Below are 16,392 nucleotides of genomic sequence, written 5' to 3'. Positions count from 1 at the left end.
AAAAATTAAAAATATAAAAAGTATAATAAAAATATTTTTTTTTATTCACACTAGAACTTATATTTTTTTATCTTTAATATTTAAATTATTTTATTTTAATTTCTGTGTATATGATTTATTTAATGAATAATAAATATAAATAAAAATTTATTTAAAAATAAAAACAGTACTATAAAATGACTTATTCACTATTTTAATATGAGTGAAACTCGCGATCTACCTAAACAAAGTGATATCTTTTCAGCTCAACAATTTTAAGAAAGTTACATTATATTATTAGTATATAAATAAATTAAGACCACCGACGATGATGACCTCTCCCTTTCCATGGACGGAAAAGCGAGCGTTATGCCCGTGATCTGTCTTAGATTCCTTCAACCCATATAAAAAATACAATGAACAAAATCATTGACCACGGGCCACTGCGTATTGGCGTCCATACATCTAATCGTTCACATTCACAAGAATTAAAAAAACACTTAAATCAATTTCAATTACGTGCTATAATTATCAAAGTGAGCATATTATTGGTATCGGTTCCAATTGTAACTTGTAATTATTGGAATTTTCGTTGCAAGTACTAAGTAAATACTAGATTTTCGATGGTGATTTACAAAATCATTCCTCTCTATGTGCATCTTGAAAAGGAAAGGGGATATTGTAGCCATTGGCGAACAACGGACGTGAATTCAAAGAATTGAAACAGGAAGCTGCTGATTGGGGATGATGATCGGTAACTGTAAGCAAGATAAATCAGAGAACCGAGAAACTAAGAAAGATGGGACCCAATCGTACGGTGGTTGCAGCTCTCATGTCTCATCATTTGACCAGTTCTGTTTATTATTTGGTCACCAATCTATGGCGTTGGCCTACTCATCTGTCCGTTAACCATGCTTTTTAATCAGCATTAAACTCACAGTTCCACAGCCTGTGGTGACAGGCAAGAGGCAACTGTGTTTTGATCTTCTTGCTCAAAATTAAGGCCGCAATTAAATTAAATAATAACGGTGTTCGTGAATTATGACTAATATAATTATATGAAGCTTTGTGCTTTCAACGGATTTTCTTGATTGTGACTCACTAGCTGAAGGATGTTTTAGATATTATTTTCAGTTTAATCAATTGGAGAATCATGGCTCAATTGTGTGTATTAGCAGTAGTAAATGGGTTGACATGGACCAAAGTTGCGATGGTCAAAGATGTTGAAAATGAGACGCAATTTAAATAATGTACATGGAGACCTTCGACGTTCTCTCTTCATAAATAAATGAAAAAAAAAAAATTGTTACATTATACTAAGAGTTCATTTAAGGGAGATTACTTTTGGGAGGCTTAAAAAGTAATTTTAAAAAATTATAAGAGAAATTTATTATTTGATATTTTTTTTAGAAATCACTCTTAACAAAATTACCTTACTTCAGATTTTGAAAAATAGGGAAATAGTAGCTTTTAAAATTTAATTTTGAGAATAATTTTTATATTTAATATAATTCCATATATATCCTCCTATATATTATAAAAATCTAAAATTATCCTTATCAATTAGCAAATAAGATCATTAACTTTAAAGAGATTATTACTATTATTATTATCAATTATACTGAGATAACAAAACAAAAACTAAAATGAATAATGTAAAATATTTATTTTGATAATCAATTATTATATGCACATAATAAAAAATATTTCTATTCATGTTTATAAATGTGTCAAATAAAATTTATTTAATATTATATCCAATTCAATCAGTTGTATTCTTACAACAATTTAACAACTAGATTTACTAAATACATGTGACTTTTTTTTAAACTCACATTACTTTTAAAAATAAATTTTACTAAGCATTTAATTTATTTTCTTCCGATTGATTATTTTTATAACACAGTTAATATTAATTATTTTAAAAGATATAACATTATCAAATTGGGCTAACAAAGTGTCAAAAAATTATTTGGAAAGGTTTAGTAATTAATTTGAGCATCTGATTTAGATCGAGGGAATCAAGGTTTCGAGGTTGGCCAAATTAGGAGATAAAGTGGCCAGTGTTGGTGCTGGTGCTGGTTCTAAGTTCAGGATGGAAGTATCTAAAGCACGACGAGTACTGAGAAGTGGAGTGTTGAATCAGCAAGGATGGCGAAGGAGGAAACAACGAATTTCGATGTTCAAATATTTTACTAAGAGAGTGAAGGAGGCAAAGGAATCGTCTAGTTGTCATACACCCACATTGTCTTTGTCATTTTCTTGAATTAAAAGTAACATATGCACTACACGCCAAGTAATTCTGTCGACTCAGCAACTTGCTTCTCAATACCTAAAAGTTGACTGAAGAAGGGGAAAAATAAAAAAAGAAAAAGAAAATGTATAATGAAGTATTTGTGATCATTGAAACGGATTTGTATGAAATGTGTATTTATTTTAGAAATTATTATATAATTAATAGTTGTATTTAATTAATGCACATATATCATACATGTATTAAATGGATGTAATACTTTTGATATATAATAAAATCTCTCAAAACGGATCCGTAAAATAAAATAAGCATTGAAGCAAGCAATACTAGAGACTGAAAAGTTGATAAATCAATGAAATGTCTTCATCTATACCACCAACAATACGCATTTAAGAACAATCAAAACAGTAGAAATCGCATAAGTGTTTATGGGAATTGCAATAATCGAAAAAAAACAACAACATTTCCATCGAAGATTTTGTCCTGTGATGTGGAATATATAACATGGAAAAGGAGGTAGAGAAGTAAAAGCTAAGAATTTGAACAAGCTGAACAGAAACCGTGCAGCCAAAGACGTATTATTGTATTATGCGCACCAATCGGACATTTCTAAAAAGCCTCAAGTAGAATTAAGCAAGACTTTTGACACCCCTCAAAGTTACTCATGAAACCCTCTCTTCTTTTTTCTTTTTTCTTTTTTCATTTTTTTTTATTTTCAAGTGAATACTTATATAGATTTCTCTTTTGATAAACTTTTTAGACCAACCCCACTTCATAACTTATATTTATACTTTAAAATTTAATTTAAAAAATAATTTATTTTTTAAAAAAAAGTAAACAAATTTAGAGTTATAAGGATATAAACTATGAGAAAAATAATTTAAGATTTTAGAATTTAAATGTATTTTTAGGGTGAAATTTGACGGAAAGTTTGTTAATTTAAATTTAAATTTTATATAAATTAAACTAGGGGTATTTCAGAAGACAAAATTCAAAAGGAACGTGTCACGATGGTATTCGGAGGGACGCTAAAAGCTCAGCTTATCGGAATATTGTGGTGGTATTTAAAATTTTGTATTCCTTTCTTTAAAATTAAAAAAAAAAAATTGTTCTTTTATCTGCCAAATCTCTCATCTTGGGCCTATTGGGCTGAGATGGACCGAGAAGATCGATTCATTTTCGGTGACCAGGGAAGTATAACAATATCGTGACGAGGATCGAATTCAGAACCAGACACCTTCCTTGGCTTTCCTGGCGGTTCAATTCAGTTACTCAACACTTTCGCGCGAGAAAAAGCTGGAAAACGATGCGTCGTCAGCAGACAGAGACAACTGGAGAGCCACTTGCCAGTTTCTTCACTTCATTTTGAAGCATATTTAACGTTCCTATGTATAACTAACATGAACAAGAGAAGCTTAGCGGTCCTGCTGCGAGCCAGAATGAGACCTAACAATTCTACCAAACTTGCTTTCTCTCCTCTTCCTGTAACTGCTTTTACTCCGAATTTCTCCTTTTTTCTTTTAATTTTCAAATCAATCATTGTTTATTTTAATTAATTAAAACTTTGATTACGCAGAATCGATCTCGAGCACGGGCCATGCAGCCTTCTTCTGATAATGCAAACAAACCGCAGAGGTCTGATGATATTTACAGTTTATGTTTTATGTTAGTTTCGAAAGTCTCTCTCGCTGTCTTTTAAATTAATTTATCATTATCTTCCAGAGATTTTGAGCACGTGCGTGATTCAATGCACTCGGCAATATCAATGAATAAAACTGAAGTTATAGATACTGTGCTTAACGATTTCTCTGAGGTGAAATTCAAATTGTATTTAATAATTCATTAATTTTTAAGGTGTCTATATTATATGTTTTTTTGTTAGCATTTACAGTGAATCCGTGATGCAGGGATATTTTAGCCTTTGTTATGAGAATCGCAGGAGATTATTACTTGTACTAGCCAAAGAGTATGATCTTAATCGAACTCAAGTTTGTGAATTGATAAAGCAATATCTTGGAGGTGAGTCTTTCCTTTGGGAAATATATTATGTATATATTTGAGCTTTTTTGTGAAATTGATTGAGTCTTTTAGAAGTTTCTAGTGCTAGGCGAGGAGGCGCAGTCAGCTGGTCATGAAGAGGATGGTGTGCTAGGTTCATTTTACCGGATTGAGCGAAACTTGAGACATGCACTTAAGCCAATGTATGAAGGTCTCTTTGAGCGACTCAATATGCATCCTGGAGGATTGAAGGTTTTAACCAGTCTTCGAGCTGATATTTTGTCTATTCTCGCGTAAGGTTATCGTCTTTATTGCATAAATAATTTTTTTGTGTTATTGAGGAAGTTGGTTTCTTGTAATTTTATGGTGTCTTAAATAATGCTATGGGAAAATAATGTAAAAAATGGTTATGAGTCTTATGACTTTGGCTTAAGTGTGGTAGCTGCTCTCTTGGATTTCAAAAATAGTTGCATTTTTAGTTTTTATAAAAAATTTCTAAGTTTTATTTTATATTACTTTTTATTTTTTCAAATTATGTACCTTAATTCATCTACTGGAAAATCTTCAGAAGAAGTTAAAAGTTTCATGAAGTGCTTCTCTTGTAACATTTCAGAGAGGAGAATATTGCATCTTTGCGAGCTCTGGACTCCTATCTAAAGGAGAAACTTGGTACATGGCTGAGTCCTGCTGCTTTAGAACTTCACCAGATTACATGGGACGACCCTGCTTCTTTGCTGGAGAAAATTGTGGCTTATGAAGTATTTTCCTCTTCCTGTCCTTCTATGTTCATAGACTTTAGTTTTGGATAATAATTTTGTTTGTATATTCTAATAGTAGTCTTGTTGGGTAGGCTGTCCATCCAATCAGCAATCTTCTAGATCTAAAGAGAAGGCTGGGAGTTGGTCGTCGTTGTTTTGGGTATTTACATGCAGCAATTCCTGGTTAGATATTCTCTCCATTGTTTGCATGGAGATAGTATTTAACTTTTGTAAATATCTTTGGATCAATTTGGTCAGTGCTTAGCAGTATAGAATCAGAGATAGATGATGCTTATTTCATTAGTAGTAAATCCAGTTTTTTTTTTAACTATCATACTAAATAGTTAGAAAGCATATTTTGGATAGCAAATTGGTATATCCACAATGGAATTGATGTATGTTGTTATTAATGGTCTGCATTTCAACTTGTGAGCTTGTAAATCTTTTTGCTTAGTGGAGACATCTGATTATCTTTGGTTGAATTTCCAGGTGAACCCCTTATTTTTATTGAAGTTGCGCTGTTGAAGAATGTGGCTCAGACAATACAAGTTCATTGTTTCTTTCATGCATCAATCTAAATCATCATTATATATATATATGTATATGGTGAAAATATATTGTTTAACATTTTTGTAATTTATGGCAGGAAGTTTTATGGGATGATCCTCCCATACCTGAATGTGAGGCAACATGTGCATTATTTTATTCTATATCTTCAACTCAGGTAAAATTAGATCTGTTCCCATTTAAGATTGACACAATCACTTATCAAATATACAGTGTTTCTCAAATCTAGATCTTCTTGATCTTACGATTGTAAATTGCACCATTGGATTCTAAAGATTAGTTCAGTTTTAATTTATTAGTGGACATAATTGTGTTACTTGTTCCTCTCTGCATTATTTTATATTTTGTGTGGTAATAATACCCAGAAATCCATTTTTAATATTTTGGGATACAAACTTTGGAAATTCTAACTGCATACTTCTGAATTTTTGCAGCGTGGTTTGGCAGGGATCAATCTAGGAAAGTTTTTAATTAAACGTGTAATTACCTTGGTGAAAAGAGATATGCCACATATTTCTGTAAGTTGTTATATATGATCTTGAAGAGGCTGCTTCCCACTTTAAACAAAATGCCTCTTGAGCTCTGGAATTCATTCCTTCATATATCGTGTAGTGCATTAATTGGCCTACTCTGGGACGGGAGGGGGGAGGAACCTTGTGCTGTGAAGTTGTTTTTTTGTCATGTTCCAATAGAGAGCAAGGCTCACATGACATAGAAACTTCTTGACAAGTTTTCTTAGTTTTCCGTAAATAAAAGTTGAATGCACTTCAAGTTCTAGTGAATTTTAGAGGCACTAGATTTGTTATCCAAGTATTATAGGCTGCTGCTCTCTCACATATGTATCATTTATCATACATGAATCTAAGTCTTACTTCTGCTGGTTCTGACTGGCATTTTCTTCTTATTTTTCTATAAAGACTTTTGCAACAATTAGCCCAATACCAGGATTTATCCAGTGGCTTTTATCAAAGTTGGCATCGCAATCAAAACTTGCTGAAGTAAATGACATCTCACAATCATCAGCAGATAGATCTGGTTCTGCTTTCCGAGAGAACATACTTGAACCGGAGGAGGAAAAAGCTCTAATGGATTTATCAGAGTAAGCCTTGTACAGTTAATACTTTATCATGGGTTTAAATTAGATGGTGCATACAAAGCTGTGGCAATTCTGGTGAGCTTCACAGGGTCTATTTTTCATCTTTATTTTTCTACCTGTTGTATACTTTTGGCATAAGATTGCATTGCATCCATTATAATGTTTCCGGTTGCAGGGAGTTTGTTGCTGGTAAAAATGGCATGGAAAGAATGTTGAACTTACTTACATCAAAAAACCATGAGTGGAGCAATTTTGCCCCACTGCTTTCAATTTTAAAAACCCCTCTGTTACGATTATGTGCTAGGTATGTTTTATACCAATAATGGTAGTTTCTCAGTAAAATTCATGAATCAATTATAATGGCTACAAAACTTATAAATATGATAAAAAAATTCATAGTTTGTTAATACAGCAAAAATTTGACCAGGAATAGTCAAATAGATCTCAAGTGTACTAAAATTTACAGATGTTGGTTTTTTTTTGGATTTAGGTACCTTCTACAAGAGAAAAAGAGAGGAAAGGCTCTAGATTCTGTTGCAAATTTTCACTTGCAAAATGGAGCTGTATGTCATGCCAACTTTATTTGTTGAGATCTTAAGCACATCCTTTTTAGCAGTAATGTTTTTGGGATATACCATTTAATAAAATGGGTTGATGTCTTGTAAGAGATTTGATTCCCACAGGTGTGAGATATTATATATATTCCTCGTGATATGTTATTTTCATATTTTGCCAAACCAAATAAAGTTTTTTCGTTAAGAAGTTGGCGTTAGTTTTATATAGCAAATAGATTGGCACCGGTAGATAGCATGTTTCAAAGTTGAAAAAATCCACATTATGATAATTTTAACCTTTTCTTTTGTCATTCTTCTGTGCAACAGATGATTGAAAGAATAAATTGGATGGCAGACCGATCAGAAAACGGCCTTCATCAAAGCGCGGGTATCATGGTGAACTATGTATACAGGTAATATTCCACTTAAAACCAACTCTATTTTTTGGGTATAACAAAGTGTACTGATGATCAGGGAAAGCTAAAGGACCACAGATGTTGCTTTGGAATAGAATTAGACCACTGGTCTAATGCTTTCACCCAAAAGACCTCTGTGAAACCAATTCCTAAAATTTCTTGGGACTCTTAGAAATTCTTGTGATCCTTCTAAACCTTGTTGAGGGTGGGGGAGTGGAGAGGCAGATGGCGCATGTCTGGATGACATCTGTTCATATTGGAAGTGCACGGATGTTCTCAGTTTGCTAGAAATTTCGAATCTTAACGTGATATCTATTGAATGATGAACTGCAGGCTGGAAAATATTGAAGAATATGCTCAGTCATATTTCAGCACTGGGCAGATCCATGCATCTGATGATGTTTGTCGCTATGTTGAGGTACTTTGTTTCGAATAAAGGAAACTAAAGTCTGACTTATGGAATTTTCTTTCTTTCTTTCTTTATTTCTTTCTTTTTTTTCTTTCTTTTTTTTCTTCCAAATGCATCTCTGATGTTGTCATTGTGGTTGTTTCCAGCCTCTGAACGAACATCAGCCAGCAACAGATAAAAGAGGATAAATGTGAGGGAGGGGGGTGTGTGTGTGGGTGTGGGTGTGTGTGTGTGATGACTGAAGCTAGTGAAGTAGTCCTGGGGGTGGATGGAAGCAATCTCATTTGATTAAGGATACACTTTGTTATGGGTCCAAGATTTGATGGAGGACATTTGGGGCGATGCTCCTCTTATGTATATTTTTGTCTCAGTAATATGAGATTTTCTAATAAAGAAATGCCTATAACAGATACATCAAGCTCGTTACATGGTAATTGGTTGGCTATATTGTACAATCATACACTGGAAAATGAAACAATATGATAAATTGTGATTCCCCTTTATTTTCTTCATCAAGGTTATATGTGGTTGTCAGAATTTCATACTCAGCGCGATTTGCTTCTGTGGTTGCAAAGCCCGTAGTTGAAGCAGAAGGCTGTGACGACGGAGGTATTCAACCATAGAACTCTTGATTGTTTGAAAATGCCAACCATGGCAGAATTATAGGCATAGAGACTTTATATACAAAAGTACACAATGACAAGACTTCATGTCGAGTATAGCATAATAGACTACTGTTTGTTGCTCTGTATCATGTATAATTACGTTTCAGAACAAGGGAGCTCACCCTCGGACACTAAGGTAATGCTGTAGCAAAAACAGATTACTTCTCTTTTTCTACATGACTCGTTTCCAAGACATAATCTCGCATGAGTCTTGTGTTGGATTCATCGACCGTCTGCCACAAAAATAAAATAAATAAGCATGATAAGCAATCATTAGAATGAGGGAAATTACTCAACAAGAAAAGGAAATATTGACCTTAATTGCCAATCGCTTCAAGTTATCCCACTCAAAATCACGTTTACAATAAGCAGATCGCACCTACAATACAGAATCATACATAGTATTTGTTAACTAATAAACATTAACCGGAAAGATACCAGCCCAAGTAAAATTTACTAACCTCTAAGATTCGCAGAGCTTCAAATCAAGGCAACATGAATACGTATAAACCAAATGTCAGTCGTATAATAGAATCAGATATCTTCAAAATTAAATCATGGTTTCAGAGTTTAATAATTCGTTACCTAAACCCTTATGCCTTGAAGATTCTCGCATCAAATCGGCGCAGAACTTGTCCCCATCGTTCAAGGGGTGTCTTTCCAAGAATTCCATTAACTCCTTATACGCCTCTGGGTTATAGCTCTGTTCTAGCAAATAAATGTTAAATAATGAAATAATCAATAATCAATGCATGCAAATTAATCGTGTGTGATGTGTGTGACATGTAATTGCAAATTAAACTCGAGCAGTTACCATTTACCCAGAGAACTTAACATACGACAGAGGAAGTGTATGCATTTTAAGAACAATATGGTAGGGAAAGGAAGGAGCTTAGCTATAGGAACCTGAAGCTGGGCGGTGATGATCCTAACAGCAATGTAAGTGAAGAAATTGTGGAGGTGTTTGGCTCCCTTGGCTTCTGGTGATGCTTCTCCAAATCCTGCACATATGCAAACTAAGTAATAACATAACAGTTATCCGCAAACCCTCTCAGATAAGTACAGAAAGAGCGAGTTACCCACTACCCACCAGGGACATACATTTTTTGGCAATGTATAGTACCAGTGGAGCGAGAGCTCCTTTGGAGATTGCACGGCCAAGAAGCTTTGTTTCTGTTCAGTCTGAGAGAGAGAAAAGAGAGCTGAGGAAGTGGGAGGATAGAGGAAGTATCCATTGATAAAAATATTAATGAATGAAACTGAGCTGAAAGATTATTACAGCAGAGTATGTTTGTTTGGAAACTAATAAAGGGGTGGTGACGATGATACCAACTCGAGACTGAGAGCCCAAAAATTGAAAAATATCTCCAGTTCCCACCCGAAAATATCTTCGTGACTACAAGTTTTGTTAACAGTTTTGCAACTTGCGTGGAACCCCCTGCACTGTTTCTATTACAATAAAAATCCGATGTCAAAATTTAATTCTCTTTCTTTATCAACTGATCGAGGCCAGCGCACACGTGTCTAACAATAATTAATCACATCACAAAATTTTACGTAAAAATTTAAACGTACCATAAACTATCAAATACTAAAATCAATGAAAATTCATAATTTCAAAAGATCATCAAACCTCATTAAAAGTAATAAACTGTCAGAAAGCTTTTTAATTAAGTTTCGTCTAGAATTCGACAAATTAAATTAATTTAAATAGCATAAAATTAAAATATTAATCCTTCACAAAAAAGAGAAAATCAGGCCAAACGTAATAACCGACTCTAATTTAATTTATCAGTCTTGGACTTGGGAGTATTTTCTAAAATTTTCACCAAAAGAAACTGGCACACTCAGCCGGCCAGGTGATGCCGGGAACCCGTGTGGCCCAACCCACACGATGACGAAGACTCGGCTAGAGTTTGACGGCGAAGACTTCATTTGTTTACTCTTTGACGACGAATACTTGATGATATTTACATGCCTTGTCATATGATGCAAATGGTGAAAAGGCTTCAAAACTTGAGCGGATCAAAGACATAGAATGACGACAAAGGTAACCATGGTTGTCTCCCTCAACATTTTAAAAGAAAAAAAAAGGGCCTAAGATGCCAAACACCATAAACCAACAATTCCTCTTAATTAATATATATAGTATTATGTTCTTTTCACCCTCCTCAAATGGAAATTAATTATTCGTAAAGGATGATCGATACGATCGCAATAAGTTCCCTTTTCTCATCTCTCTCCATTCGGCTGATCCAGCACAAAATAAAATGGTCGTGATGATCACCATATTACCAAAGAAAACACAAATAACCCTAATAATTTTGTTTTTGTTAACCTTTCATCTGCAGCTTCTCCAAGCCCAAGGCAAGTGTAACACGGGCTGTCAACTTGCCCTAGCTTCATATTACGTATGGGAAGGCTCAAACCTGACGTATATTAGCAGCATATTCGGCGAAGACATAGCTCAGATTCTTCTTTACAACCCAAACATTCCAAACCAAAACACCATCCTTAGCGATACAAGAATCAGCATCCCGTTTTCATGCGACTGCTTAAACGGTGATTTCTTGGGCCACACTTTCACTTACGAGACTCAGTTCGGTGACACCTATGAAAAAGTTGCTAGTTTCGCTTTTGCTAATCTTACTACTGAGGACTGGGTGCGTCGAGTTAACATTTATGAACCCACCAGAATCCCCGACTATGCTTTCATAAACGTCACTGTTAATTGCTCCTGTGGCGATAGACACATCTCCAGAGATTATGGCTTGTTCACCACCTACCCTCTGCGGCCTGCTCAGAATTTGTCCTCCGTCGCGGCCGAGGCCGGTGTTGCACCTCAGTCGCTGCAGAGGTATAATCCCGGAACCAATTTCTCTGCTGGGACTGGTCTTGTTTTTGTGCCGGCAAGAGGTCAGTGTTAATTTTTTAAGACGTTTTGACATTTTGAGCTAGCTTAGTTTAGTTCTTTGATCACCAGCAATCTGACTAATTAAGATGATATAATGCATCGACCAAGAAGCAAAAAGGGTTTAGATGACTTAGATTGGACGGTCCAATAATTAGATGACTTGAAAATTTTCATCAATCCAATTAGGAGTGGCATATTCCTCTAGCTAATATGAACAAAATTGATGGGAATAAAAATGTAAACAGAACGATTTTCACAAGTAAAATTATATGATTATACTGAAGTTGGGAGATAAAACAAATAAGGTACGATAACAGATTCAAGAATATTTGTCACTTTTGTAGCATTAATTTGTTACTTGATAGTTGTTCAAGCATATCGTCTTTAAAATTCTTATTCCCTTCCCAACCATAACACACGCTCTTATTTGTAATTTACGCTTGCACATGAAAATGATCTCTTTCAAATTGACGCCCCCCGTCTTCATGTGTCCTTGGCAAAGGACATTGTTGTTTCTTGTTTGACACCTCTGTTGTCACACGTGGGTTCCACTTCCACATACCTTTATCACAGCCTTTAATTCCGCTAAAAAACATTACGTAATGTTTTTCAGAATTGTTAGGGGTGTAATTAGTATTAGTCCAAAAAATGAAATTCGGCCTCAAATATTTGTGGATTCAATTATGGGCCTTCCTTCCTTGGTCCATTCGGAAATTTGGGAGTCAGGACCTGGACTGGGATTGAGTCAGTATCGCCAGTCGCCATGAGAACCTCGACGAAGCTTCGGAAATTATTAAATTTAAGAATGTTTGCTTCAGCCGTTGACTCAACGTCAACTCCACTAATCTTTGTATTGTATGACTTAGTTAACCTCATGAACACGTCTATCACTCTCGGACATTTATTGCTTCAAGACCCTCCCCGGTCCCCAAAAATTTAACATCTAAACGGATATTCTTCCGAGTGCAAATTTGAAAGAATGAGAGTTTTTGAACTGAAACTGGCGCTGCTTTTGGTGCTTGCTTTCTTTTGTGCACGTAGAAGAGTGGAAGCAGTAGCAGAGTGTAGCAAAGGTTGTGATCTTGCTTTAGCTTCGTATTATTTATGGAAAGGAGCAAACTTAACATTCATTTCAAAAGTGTTTGATACTTCCATCAAGTACATTCTAAGCTTCAACCCACAAATAACTAACAAAGACATAATCCTAGCTGGTACAAGAATTAATGTACCCTTTAGTTGCAACTGCATTCAAAACAAATTTCTTGGTCATAGTTTTTCTTACAAAGTAAAGTCCGGTAACACTTACAAGAGGATCGCTGAGCTAATATATGCCAACCTTACAACTCTTGATTGGCTGAAGAGTTCTAATGCTTATGATGAGAATCATACGCCAGATGTTAGTTCAAGTGTGAATGTTATAGTGAATTGTTCTTGTGGAAGTAAGAGTGTTTCAAAGGATTATGGGTTGTTTCTGACTTACCCACTTAGGCCTGGTGAGAATTTGAGTAGCATTGCCAATGAGTTTGAGCTTTCTTCAGAGTTGTTGCAGAGTTACAATCCCACTTTGGATTTTATCAGTGGGAGTGGTTTGGCTTTTGTTCCTGTTAAAGGTAACTTTGACGCCTTTAGTGACTTTAGGCTTCCCAGTTAATTATGTGCATAATGCAATTTGTTTTGTTGATGTTAGTTTGACATTCATGGTTAAGTTTCTGCACTGTATAAGTATGAAGGCAATTGTTTACTCTCGGGCTTGGGCTTTAAATTGCTTGTGATCAATCTCTCTATGTTTTTCATTTTTCAGATCAAAGTGGAAACTATCCGCCATTAAAGACAAGGTAAGACATGTTACCATTGAAATTTCTCAAATTAGCCATTTTAATTGGTATGCATTTTTTTTTCTTTTTCCTCCTTTTTGTTATTGAAATATTTGTTTCGAGATGTCTAATGGTCATATGCTTCTGATGTGTTTTGTATTTTGCAGCACAGGTGATAGGGTTTTGACACTATTGACTATTGCTTCTTGTTTCAAAATTTCTGAGTATGAATGAGGTCTTATGAGAAATCTCCACAGAATAGGTGCTGTCATGAGCTTACACTGTTTTGGCATTTTAAGCAGGGATATCAAGCAGAGCTATCGCTGGCATATCTATAGGAGGAGTTGCCGGTGCTCTATTTTTGGCATTCTGTGTATATGCTGGGGTTTATAGAAGAAACAAAGTGGTGGAGGCATCATTTCTCCCAGAAGCATCAGAGGATCACTATATTCAGCACGGTAATTCTTTAGGTCGGATGAATTATCCTGCTTTTCTGTCTAAGATACAGTCATAAGAAACGTAAATAAGTTGAGAGGAAAATGTGTTTTACAATATGCTTCTCTTTTTGTTCTCTATAATTTCTAAGCAAAATTTTATCCCATGTAATGAGTATTTTCCCTGATGTCCATCAAAGTATATGGCTACGCTTATAATTTATCCCAAAGAAGTAAAGGCATTTGCTTATTTTGTGGGCAGAGTTCTTTCATGCAATGAGGAAGAATTAATGAGTAGTAGTTACTAGGTATGTAATTCCTTATTATATTGATTAATTGTTGCCTTTGTTGTGGATTTAGGTCCTGCGATTGCCTTGGTGAAAAATTCAGAATCAGCGGCCCTTGTTGCTGCTCCTGGGGTCACAGGTATTACTGTGGACAAATCAGTGGAATTCTCATATGAAGAGCTTGCCAAGGCTACTAACGACTTCAGCATGGGTAACAAGATTGGGCAAGGTGGCTTTGGAGCTGTTTTCTATGCTGAACTACGAGGCGAGGTTTGTATTTGATTGATTACTGCGTACTTGGCCTTGGGTATGATACTCATTCTAATATCTGTCAGTAATTATCTAACTTTTGTAATTTCTAACTCCAAAAGTCATCCCTTGTGTATGAATTTGGCTGACTCCCCGTTCCCCTAATGGACTATTCAGAAAGCCGCAATCAAGAAGATGGATATGCAAGCATCAAAAGAATTTCTTGCCGAGCTGAAGGTTTTAACACATGTTCATCACTTGAACCTGGTATCTTCCTTTTCTATTGAGACTTTTATTAGACATAAAAACTGTGACGTTGTCGAAAGACCTCTCTGACAATTTATGATGAGACAATATGGTCGGTCATATATTCTCTGACTGTAGAAGTAACTTGTATTGTCAATTTGTTAAGATGATCCTTTGAGCTGATATCTTAACCCTCAATCTAACTGTGTTAATTTATGTGTACTCGTACTCGTACGCTAAATATATTATGCAGGTCCGCTTGATAGGATACTGTGTCGAGGGTTCCTTGTTTTTGGTCTATGAGTACATTGAGAATGGCAACCTAAATCAGCATTTGCGTGGATCGGGTGAGCAAGATGATTCATATGCTCTATAGACATCCTATGTTGCATATAATTTGGTGGCAATTATATCTGATGGTTGTATATTGTGTTCCTGCTTTCAGGAAAGGATACACTGACATGGTCAGCTAGGATGCAAATCGCCTTGGATTCGGCTAGAGGACTTGAATATATCCATGAACATACTGTTCCTGTTTACATTCATCGCGACATTAAACCAGCGAACATCTTAATAGACAAGAACTTCCGTGCTAAGGTAAAAAATATGCCTTTCTTTCTCTCTCTATCTCTTGCTCTCTATGTCTCGTCCATCTCTCAATCTTATTACGTTATATATATGTACTCGAACTAGGTTATTTGTGTTGACAGGTTGCTGATTTTGGGTTGGCCAAGCTGACCGAAGTTGGAAGTGCTTCTGTACACACACGTCTCGTTGGTACATTTGGTTACATGCCTCCAGAGTAAGGCCTCGTTCTTTTTGGCTAATTTTGATTCAACAAAAATAGTTAGACTTGATGCAACATCTGCGATGCAGGTATGCACAATACGGAGAGGTTTCCCCAAAGATAGATGTGTATGCTTTTGGAGTTGTCCTCTATGAACTTATATCCGCTATGGAAGCTGTTGTAAAGACAAATGAAACTATCACCGAATCTACAGGCCTTGTCGCTTTGGTTGTTATTCTTGCCCTTCAATGATCACCATTACATGTATCGGCCAAATTATTTCAATTAGAACTAAGTTGTGCATGTTGGTTTCTTGCAGTTTGAAGAAGTTCTTCGTCAGCCCGATCCGAGAGAAGATCTTCAGAGACTTGTTGATCCAAGGCTTGGTGACGATTACCCAATCGACTCAGTCAGAAAGGTAATGTGTAATCTGATCCCAGGATGTAAGTACATATGGACTAATAATCACAGTACTAACTAGCTGCAATTCATATTTTTTTATCACAGATGGCTCGGCTTGCCAGAGCTTGTACGCAAGAAAATCCTCAACTAAGGCCAAGCATGAGGGCAATTGCTGTTGCTCTTATGACACTGTCATCTTCATCTGAGGATTGGGATATTGGCTCATTCTATGAAAATCAAGGTCTAGACAGTCTAATGTCAGGCAGGTAGCACATTGCTCTCCCATGGAGATGAAGTCCTTTAATAGTTATTTAGCACCGGATTCGTCTCTCAAATGTAGATATACCTGTACCTCACGAAGAACTGTTATAGGATAGTTGATCTTTCTTTGTATGTTGTTAGTTCAAATCTATCTGACAATTCTTTTAAAATCCGTGATTCCTAGTTAATATGATAAAGAAGTATATCGAGACCTTACATAAAGACAGAATAAGATTTTTACGTGCACTGCATTACATTTGTAATAATATTATCCAACGGCGTTTACGACCGCTAATTCTTTT

At 35.4% G+C, this 16,392-nt stretch overlaps 3 protein-coding genes across 7 annotated transcripts; 2 read left to right on the top strand and 1 right to left on the bottom strand.

Annotated features, from left to right (window-relative positions):
- The first annotated feature begins 3,445 nt into the window (after window positions 1-3,445).
- LOC102616729 (uncharacterized) lies at window positions 3,446-8,543 on the top strand. Of its 2 annotated transcripts, XM_025095086.2 has the most exons (16): window positions 3,447-3,717; window positions 3,810-3,868; window positions 3,956-4,046; window positions 4,141-4,252; window positions 4,335-4,524; window positions 4,845-4,989; window positions 5,082-5,172; window positions 5,479-5,537; window positions 5,636-5,713; window positions 5,991-6,074; window positions 6,474-6,655; window positions 6,828-6,956; window positions 7,143-7,215; window positions 7,534-7,619; window positions 7,956-8,040; window positions 8,178-8,543. In XM_025095086.2, exons 1-16 carry the CDS (start codon window positions 3,634-3,636, stop codon window positions 8,217-8,219), a joined length of 1,590 nt encoding a protein of 529 aa, XP_024950854.1. In that variant the 5' UTR covers window positions 3,447-3,633; the 3' UTR covers window positions 8,220-8,543. The 2 variants fall into 2 exon arrangements, with proteins under 2 accessions (XP_024950855.1, XP_024950854.1); XM_025095087.2 differs by lacking the exon at window positions 6,828-6,956 and having other exon boundaries at window positions 3,446-3,717.
- Window positions 8,544-8,663: 120 nt separating this feature from the next.
- On the bottom strand, window positions 8,664-10,130 carry LOC102616433 (chaperonin-like RBCX protein 1, chloroplastic). 3 transcript variants are annotated; one of them, XM_052434693.1, is made up of 7 exons: window positions 9,976-10,130; window positions 9,787-9,878; window positions 9,594-9,697; window positions 9,282-9,399; window positions 9,158-9,174; window positions 9,013-9,075; window positions 8,664-8,929 (listed from the first exon to the last, which is right to left on the bottom strand). In XM_052434693.1, the coding sequence occupies exons 2-7, from the start codon at window positions 9,797-9,799 to the stop codon at window positions 8,855-8,857; spliced, it is 390 nt and encodes a 129-aa protein (XP_052290653.1). In that variant the 5' UTR covers window positions 9,800-9,878; window positions 9,976-10,130; the 3' UTR covers window positions 8,664-8,854. The 3 variants fall into 3 exon arrangements, with proteins under 3 accessions (XP_052290653.1, XP_052290652.1, XP_015382510.1); XM_052434692.1 differs by having other exon boundaries at window positions 9,787-10,090; XM_015527024.3 differs by having other exon boundaries at window positions 9,603-9,697; window positions 9,787-10,086.
- Window positions 10,131-10,546: 416 nt separating this feature from the next.
- LOC102617134 (lysM domain receptor-like kinase 3) lies at window positions 10,547-16,356 on the top strand. 2 transcript variants are annotated; one of them, XM_052434695.1, is made up of 12 exons: window positions 10,547-11,612; window positions 13,412-13,445; window positions 13,592-13,596; window positions 13,724-13,894; window positions 14,219-14,415; window positions 14,572-14,661; window positions 14,894-14,987; window positions 15,086-15,237; window positions 15,351-15,442; window positions 15,517-15,655; window positions 15,747-15,845; window positions 15,935-16,356. In XM_052434695.1, exons 1-12 carry the CDS (start codon window positions 10,967-10,969, stop codon window positions 16,097-16,099), a joined length of 1,884 nt encoding a protein of 627 aa, XP_052290655.1. In that variant the 5' UTR covers window positions 10,547-10,966; the 3' UTR covers window positions 16,100-16,356. The 2 variants fall into 2 exon arrangements, with proteins under 2 accessions (XP_052290655.1, XP_052290654.1); XM_052434694.1 differs by lacking the exon at window positions 13,592-13,596 and adding an exon at window positions 13,548-13,549 and having other exon boundaries at window positions 10,551-11,612; window positions 13,724-13,882.
- The last annotated feature ends 36 nt before the right edge of the window (window positions 16,357-16,392 follow it).

This window comes from Citrus sinensis, chromosome 2, assembly GCF_022201045.2.
Source record: "Citrus sinensis cultivar Valencia sweet orange chromosome 2, DVS_A1.0, whole genome shotgun sequence".
Classification (NCBI taxonomy): domain Eukaryota; kingdom Viridiplantae; phylum Streptophyta; class Magnoliopsida; order Sapindales; family Rutaceae; genus Citrus; species Citrus sinensis.
This window is presented reverse-complemented; position numbering and strand designations above follow the sequence as displayed.

What these genes read in the sequence shown, in the direction of transcription:
- LOC102617134 (XM_052434695.1), top strand. Translation starts at nt 10,967, where the DNA reads ATGGTCGTGATGATCACCATATTACCAAAGAAAACACAAATAACCCTA. An exon ending in TGTTTTTGTGCCGGCAAGAG is followed by an intron (nt 11,613 to 13,411) that starts GTCAGTGTTAAT and finishes TTCATTTTTCAG; the next exon opens with ATCAAAGTGGAAACTATCCG. An exon ending in CTACAGGCCTTGTCGCTTTG is followed by an intron (nt 15,656 to 15,746) that starts GTTGTTATTCTT and finishes GGTTTCTTGCAG; the next exon opens with TTTGAAGAAGTTCTTCGTCA.
- LOC102616729 (XM_025095086.2), top strand. Translation starts at nt 3,634, where the DNA reads ATGAACAAGAGAAGCTTAGCGGTCCTGCTGCGAGCCAGAATGAGACCT. An exon ending in ATGTGGCTCAGACAATACAA is followed by an intron (nt 5,538 to 5,635) that starts GTTCATTGTTTC and finishes AATTTATGGCAG; the next exon opens with GAAGTTTTATGGGATGATCC. An exon ending in GAGATATGCCACATATTTCT is followed by an intron (nt 6,075 to 6,473) that starts GTAAGTTGTTAT and finishes TTTTCTATAAAG; the next exon opens with ACTTTTGCAACAATTAGCCC.
- LOC102616433 (XM_052434692.1), bottom strand. Translation starts at nt 9,931, where the DNA reads ATGGATACTTCCTCTATCCTCCCACTTCCTCAGCTCTCTTTTCTCTCT. An exon ending in CCCAGCTTCAGGTTCCTATA is followed by an intron (nt 9,400 to 9,593) that starts GCTAAGCTCCTT and finishes TTGCTAGAACAG; the next exon opens with AGCTATAACCCAGAGGCGTA. An exon ending in TGAAGCGATTGGCAATTAAG is followed by an intron (nt 8,930 to 9,012) that starts GTCAATATTTCC and finishes TTTTTGTGGCAG; the next exon opens with ACGGTCGATGAATCCAACAC.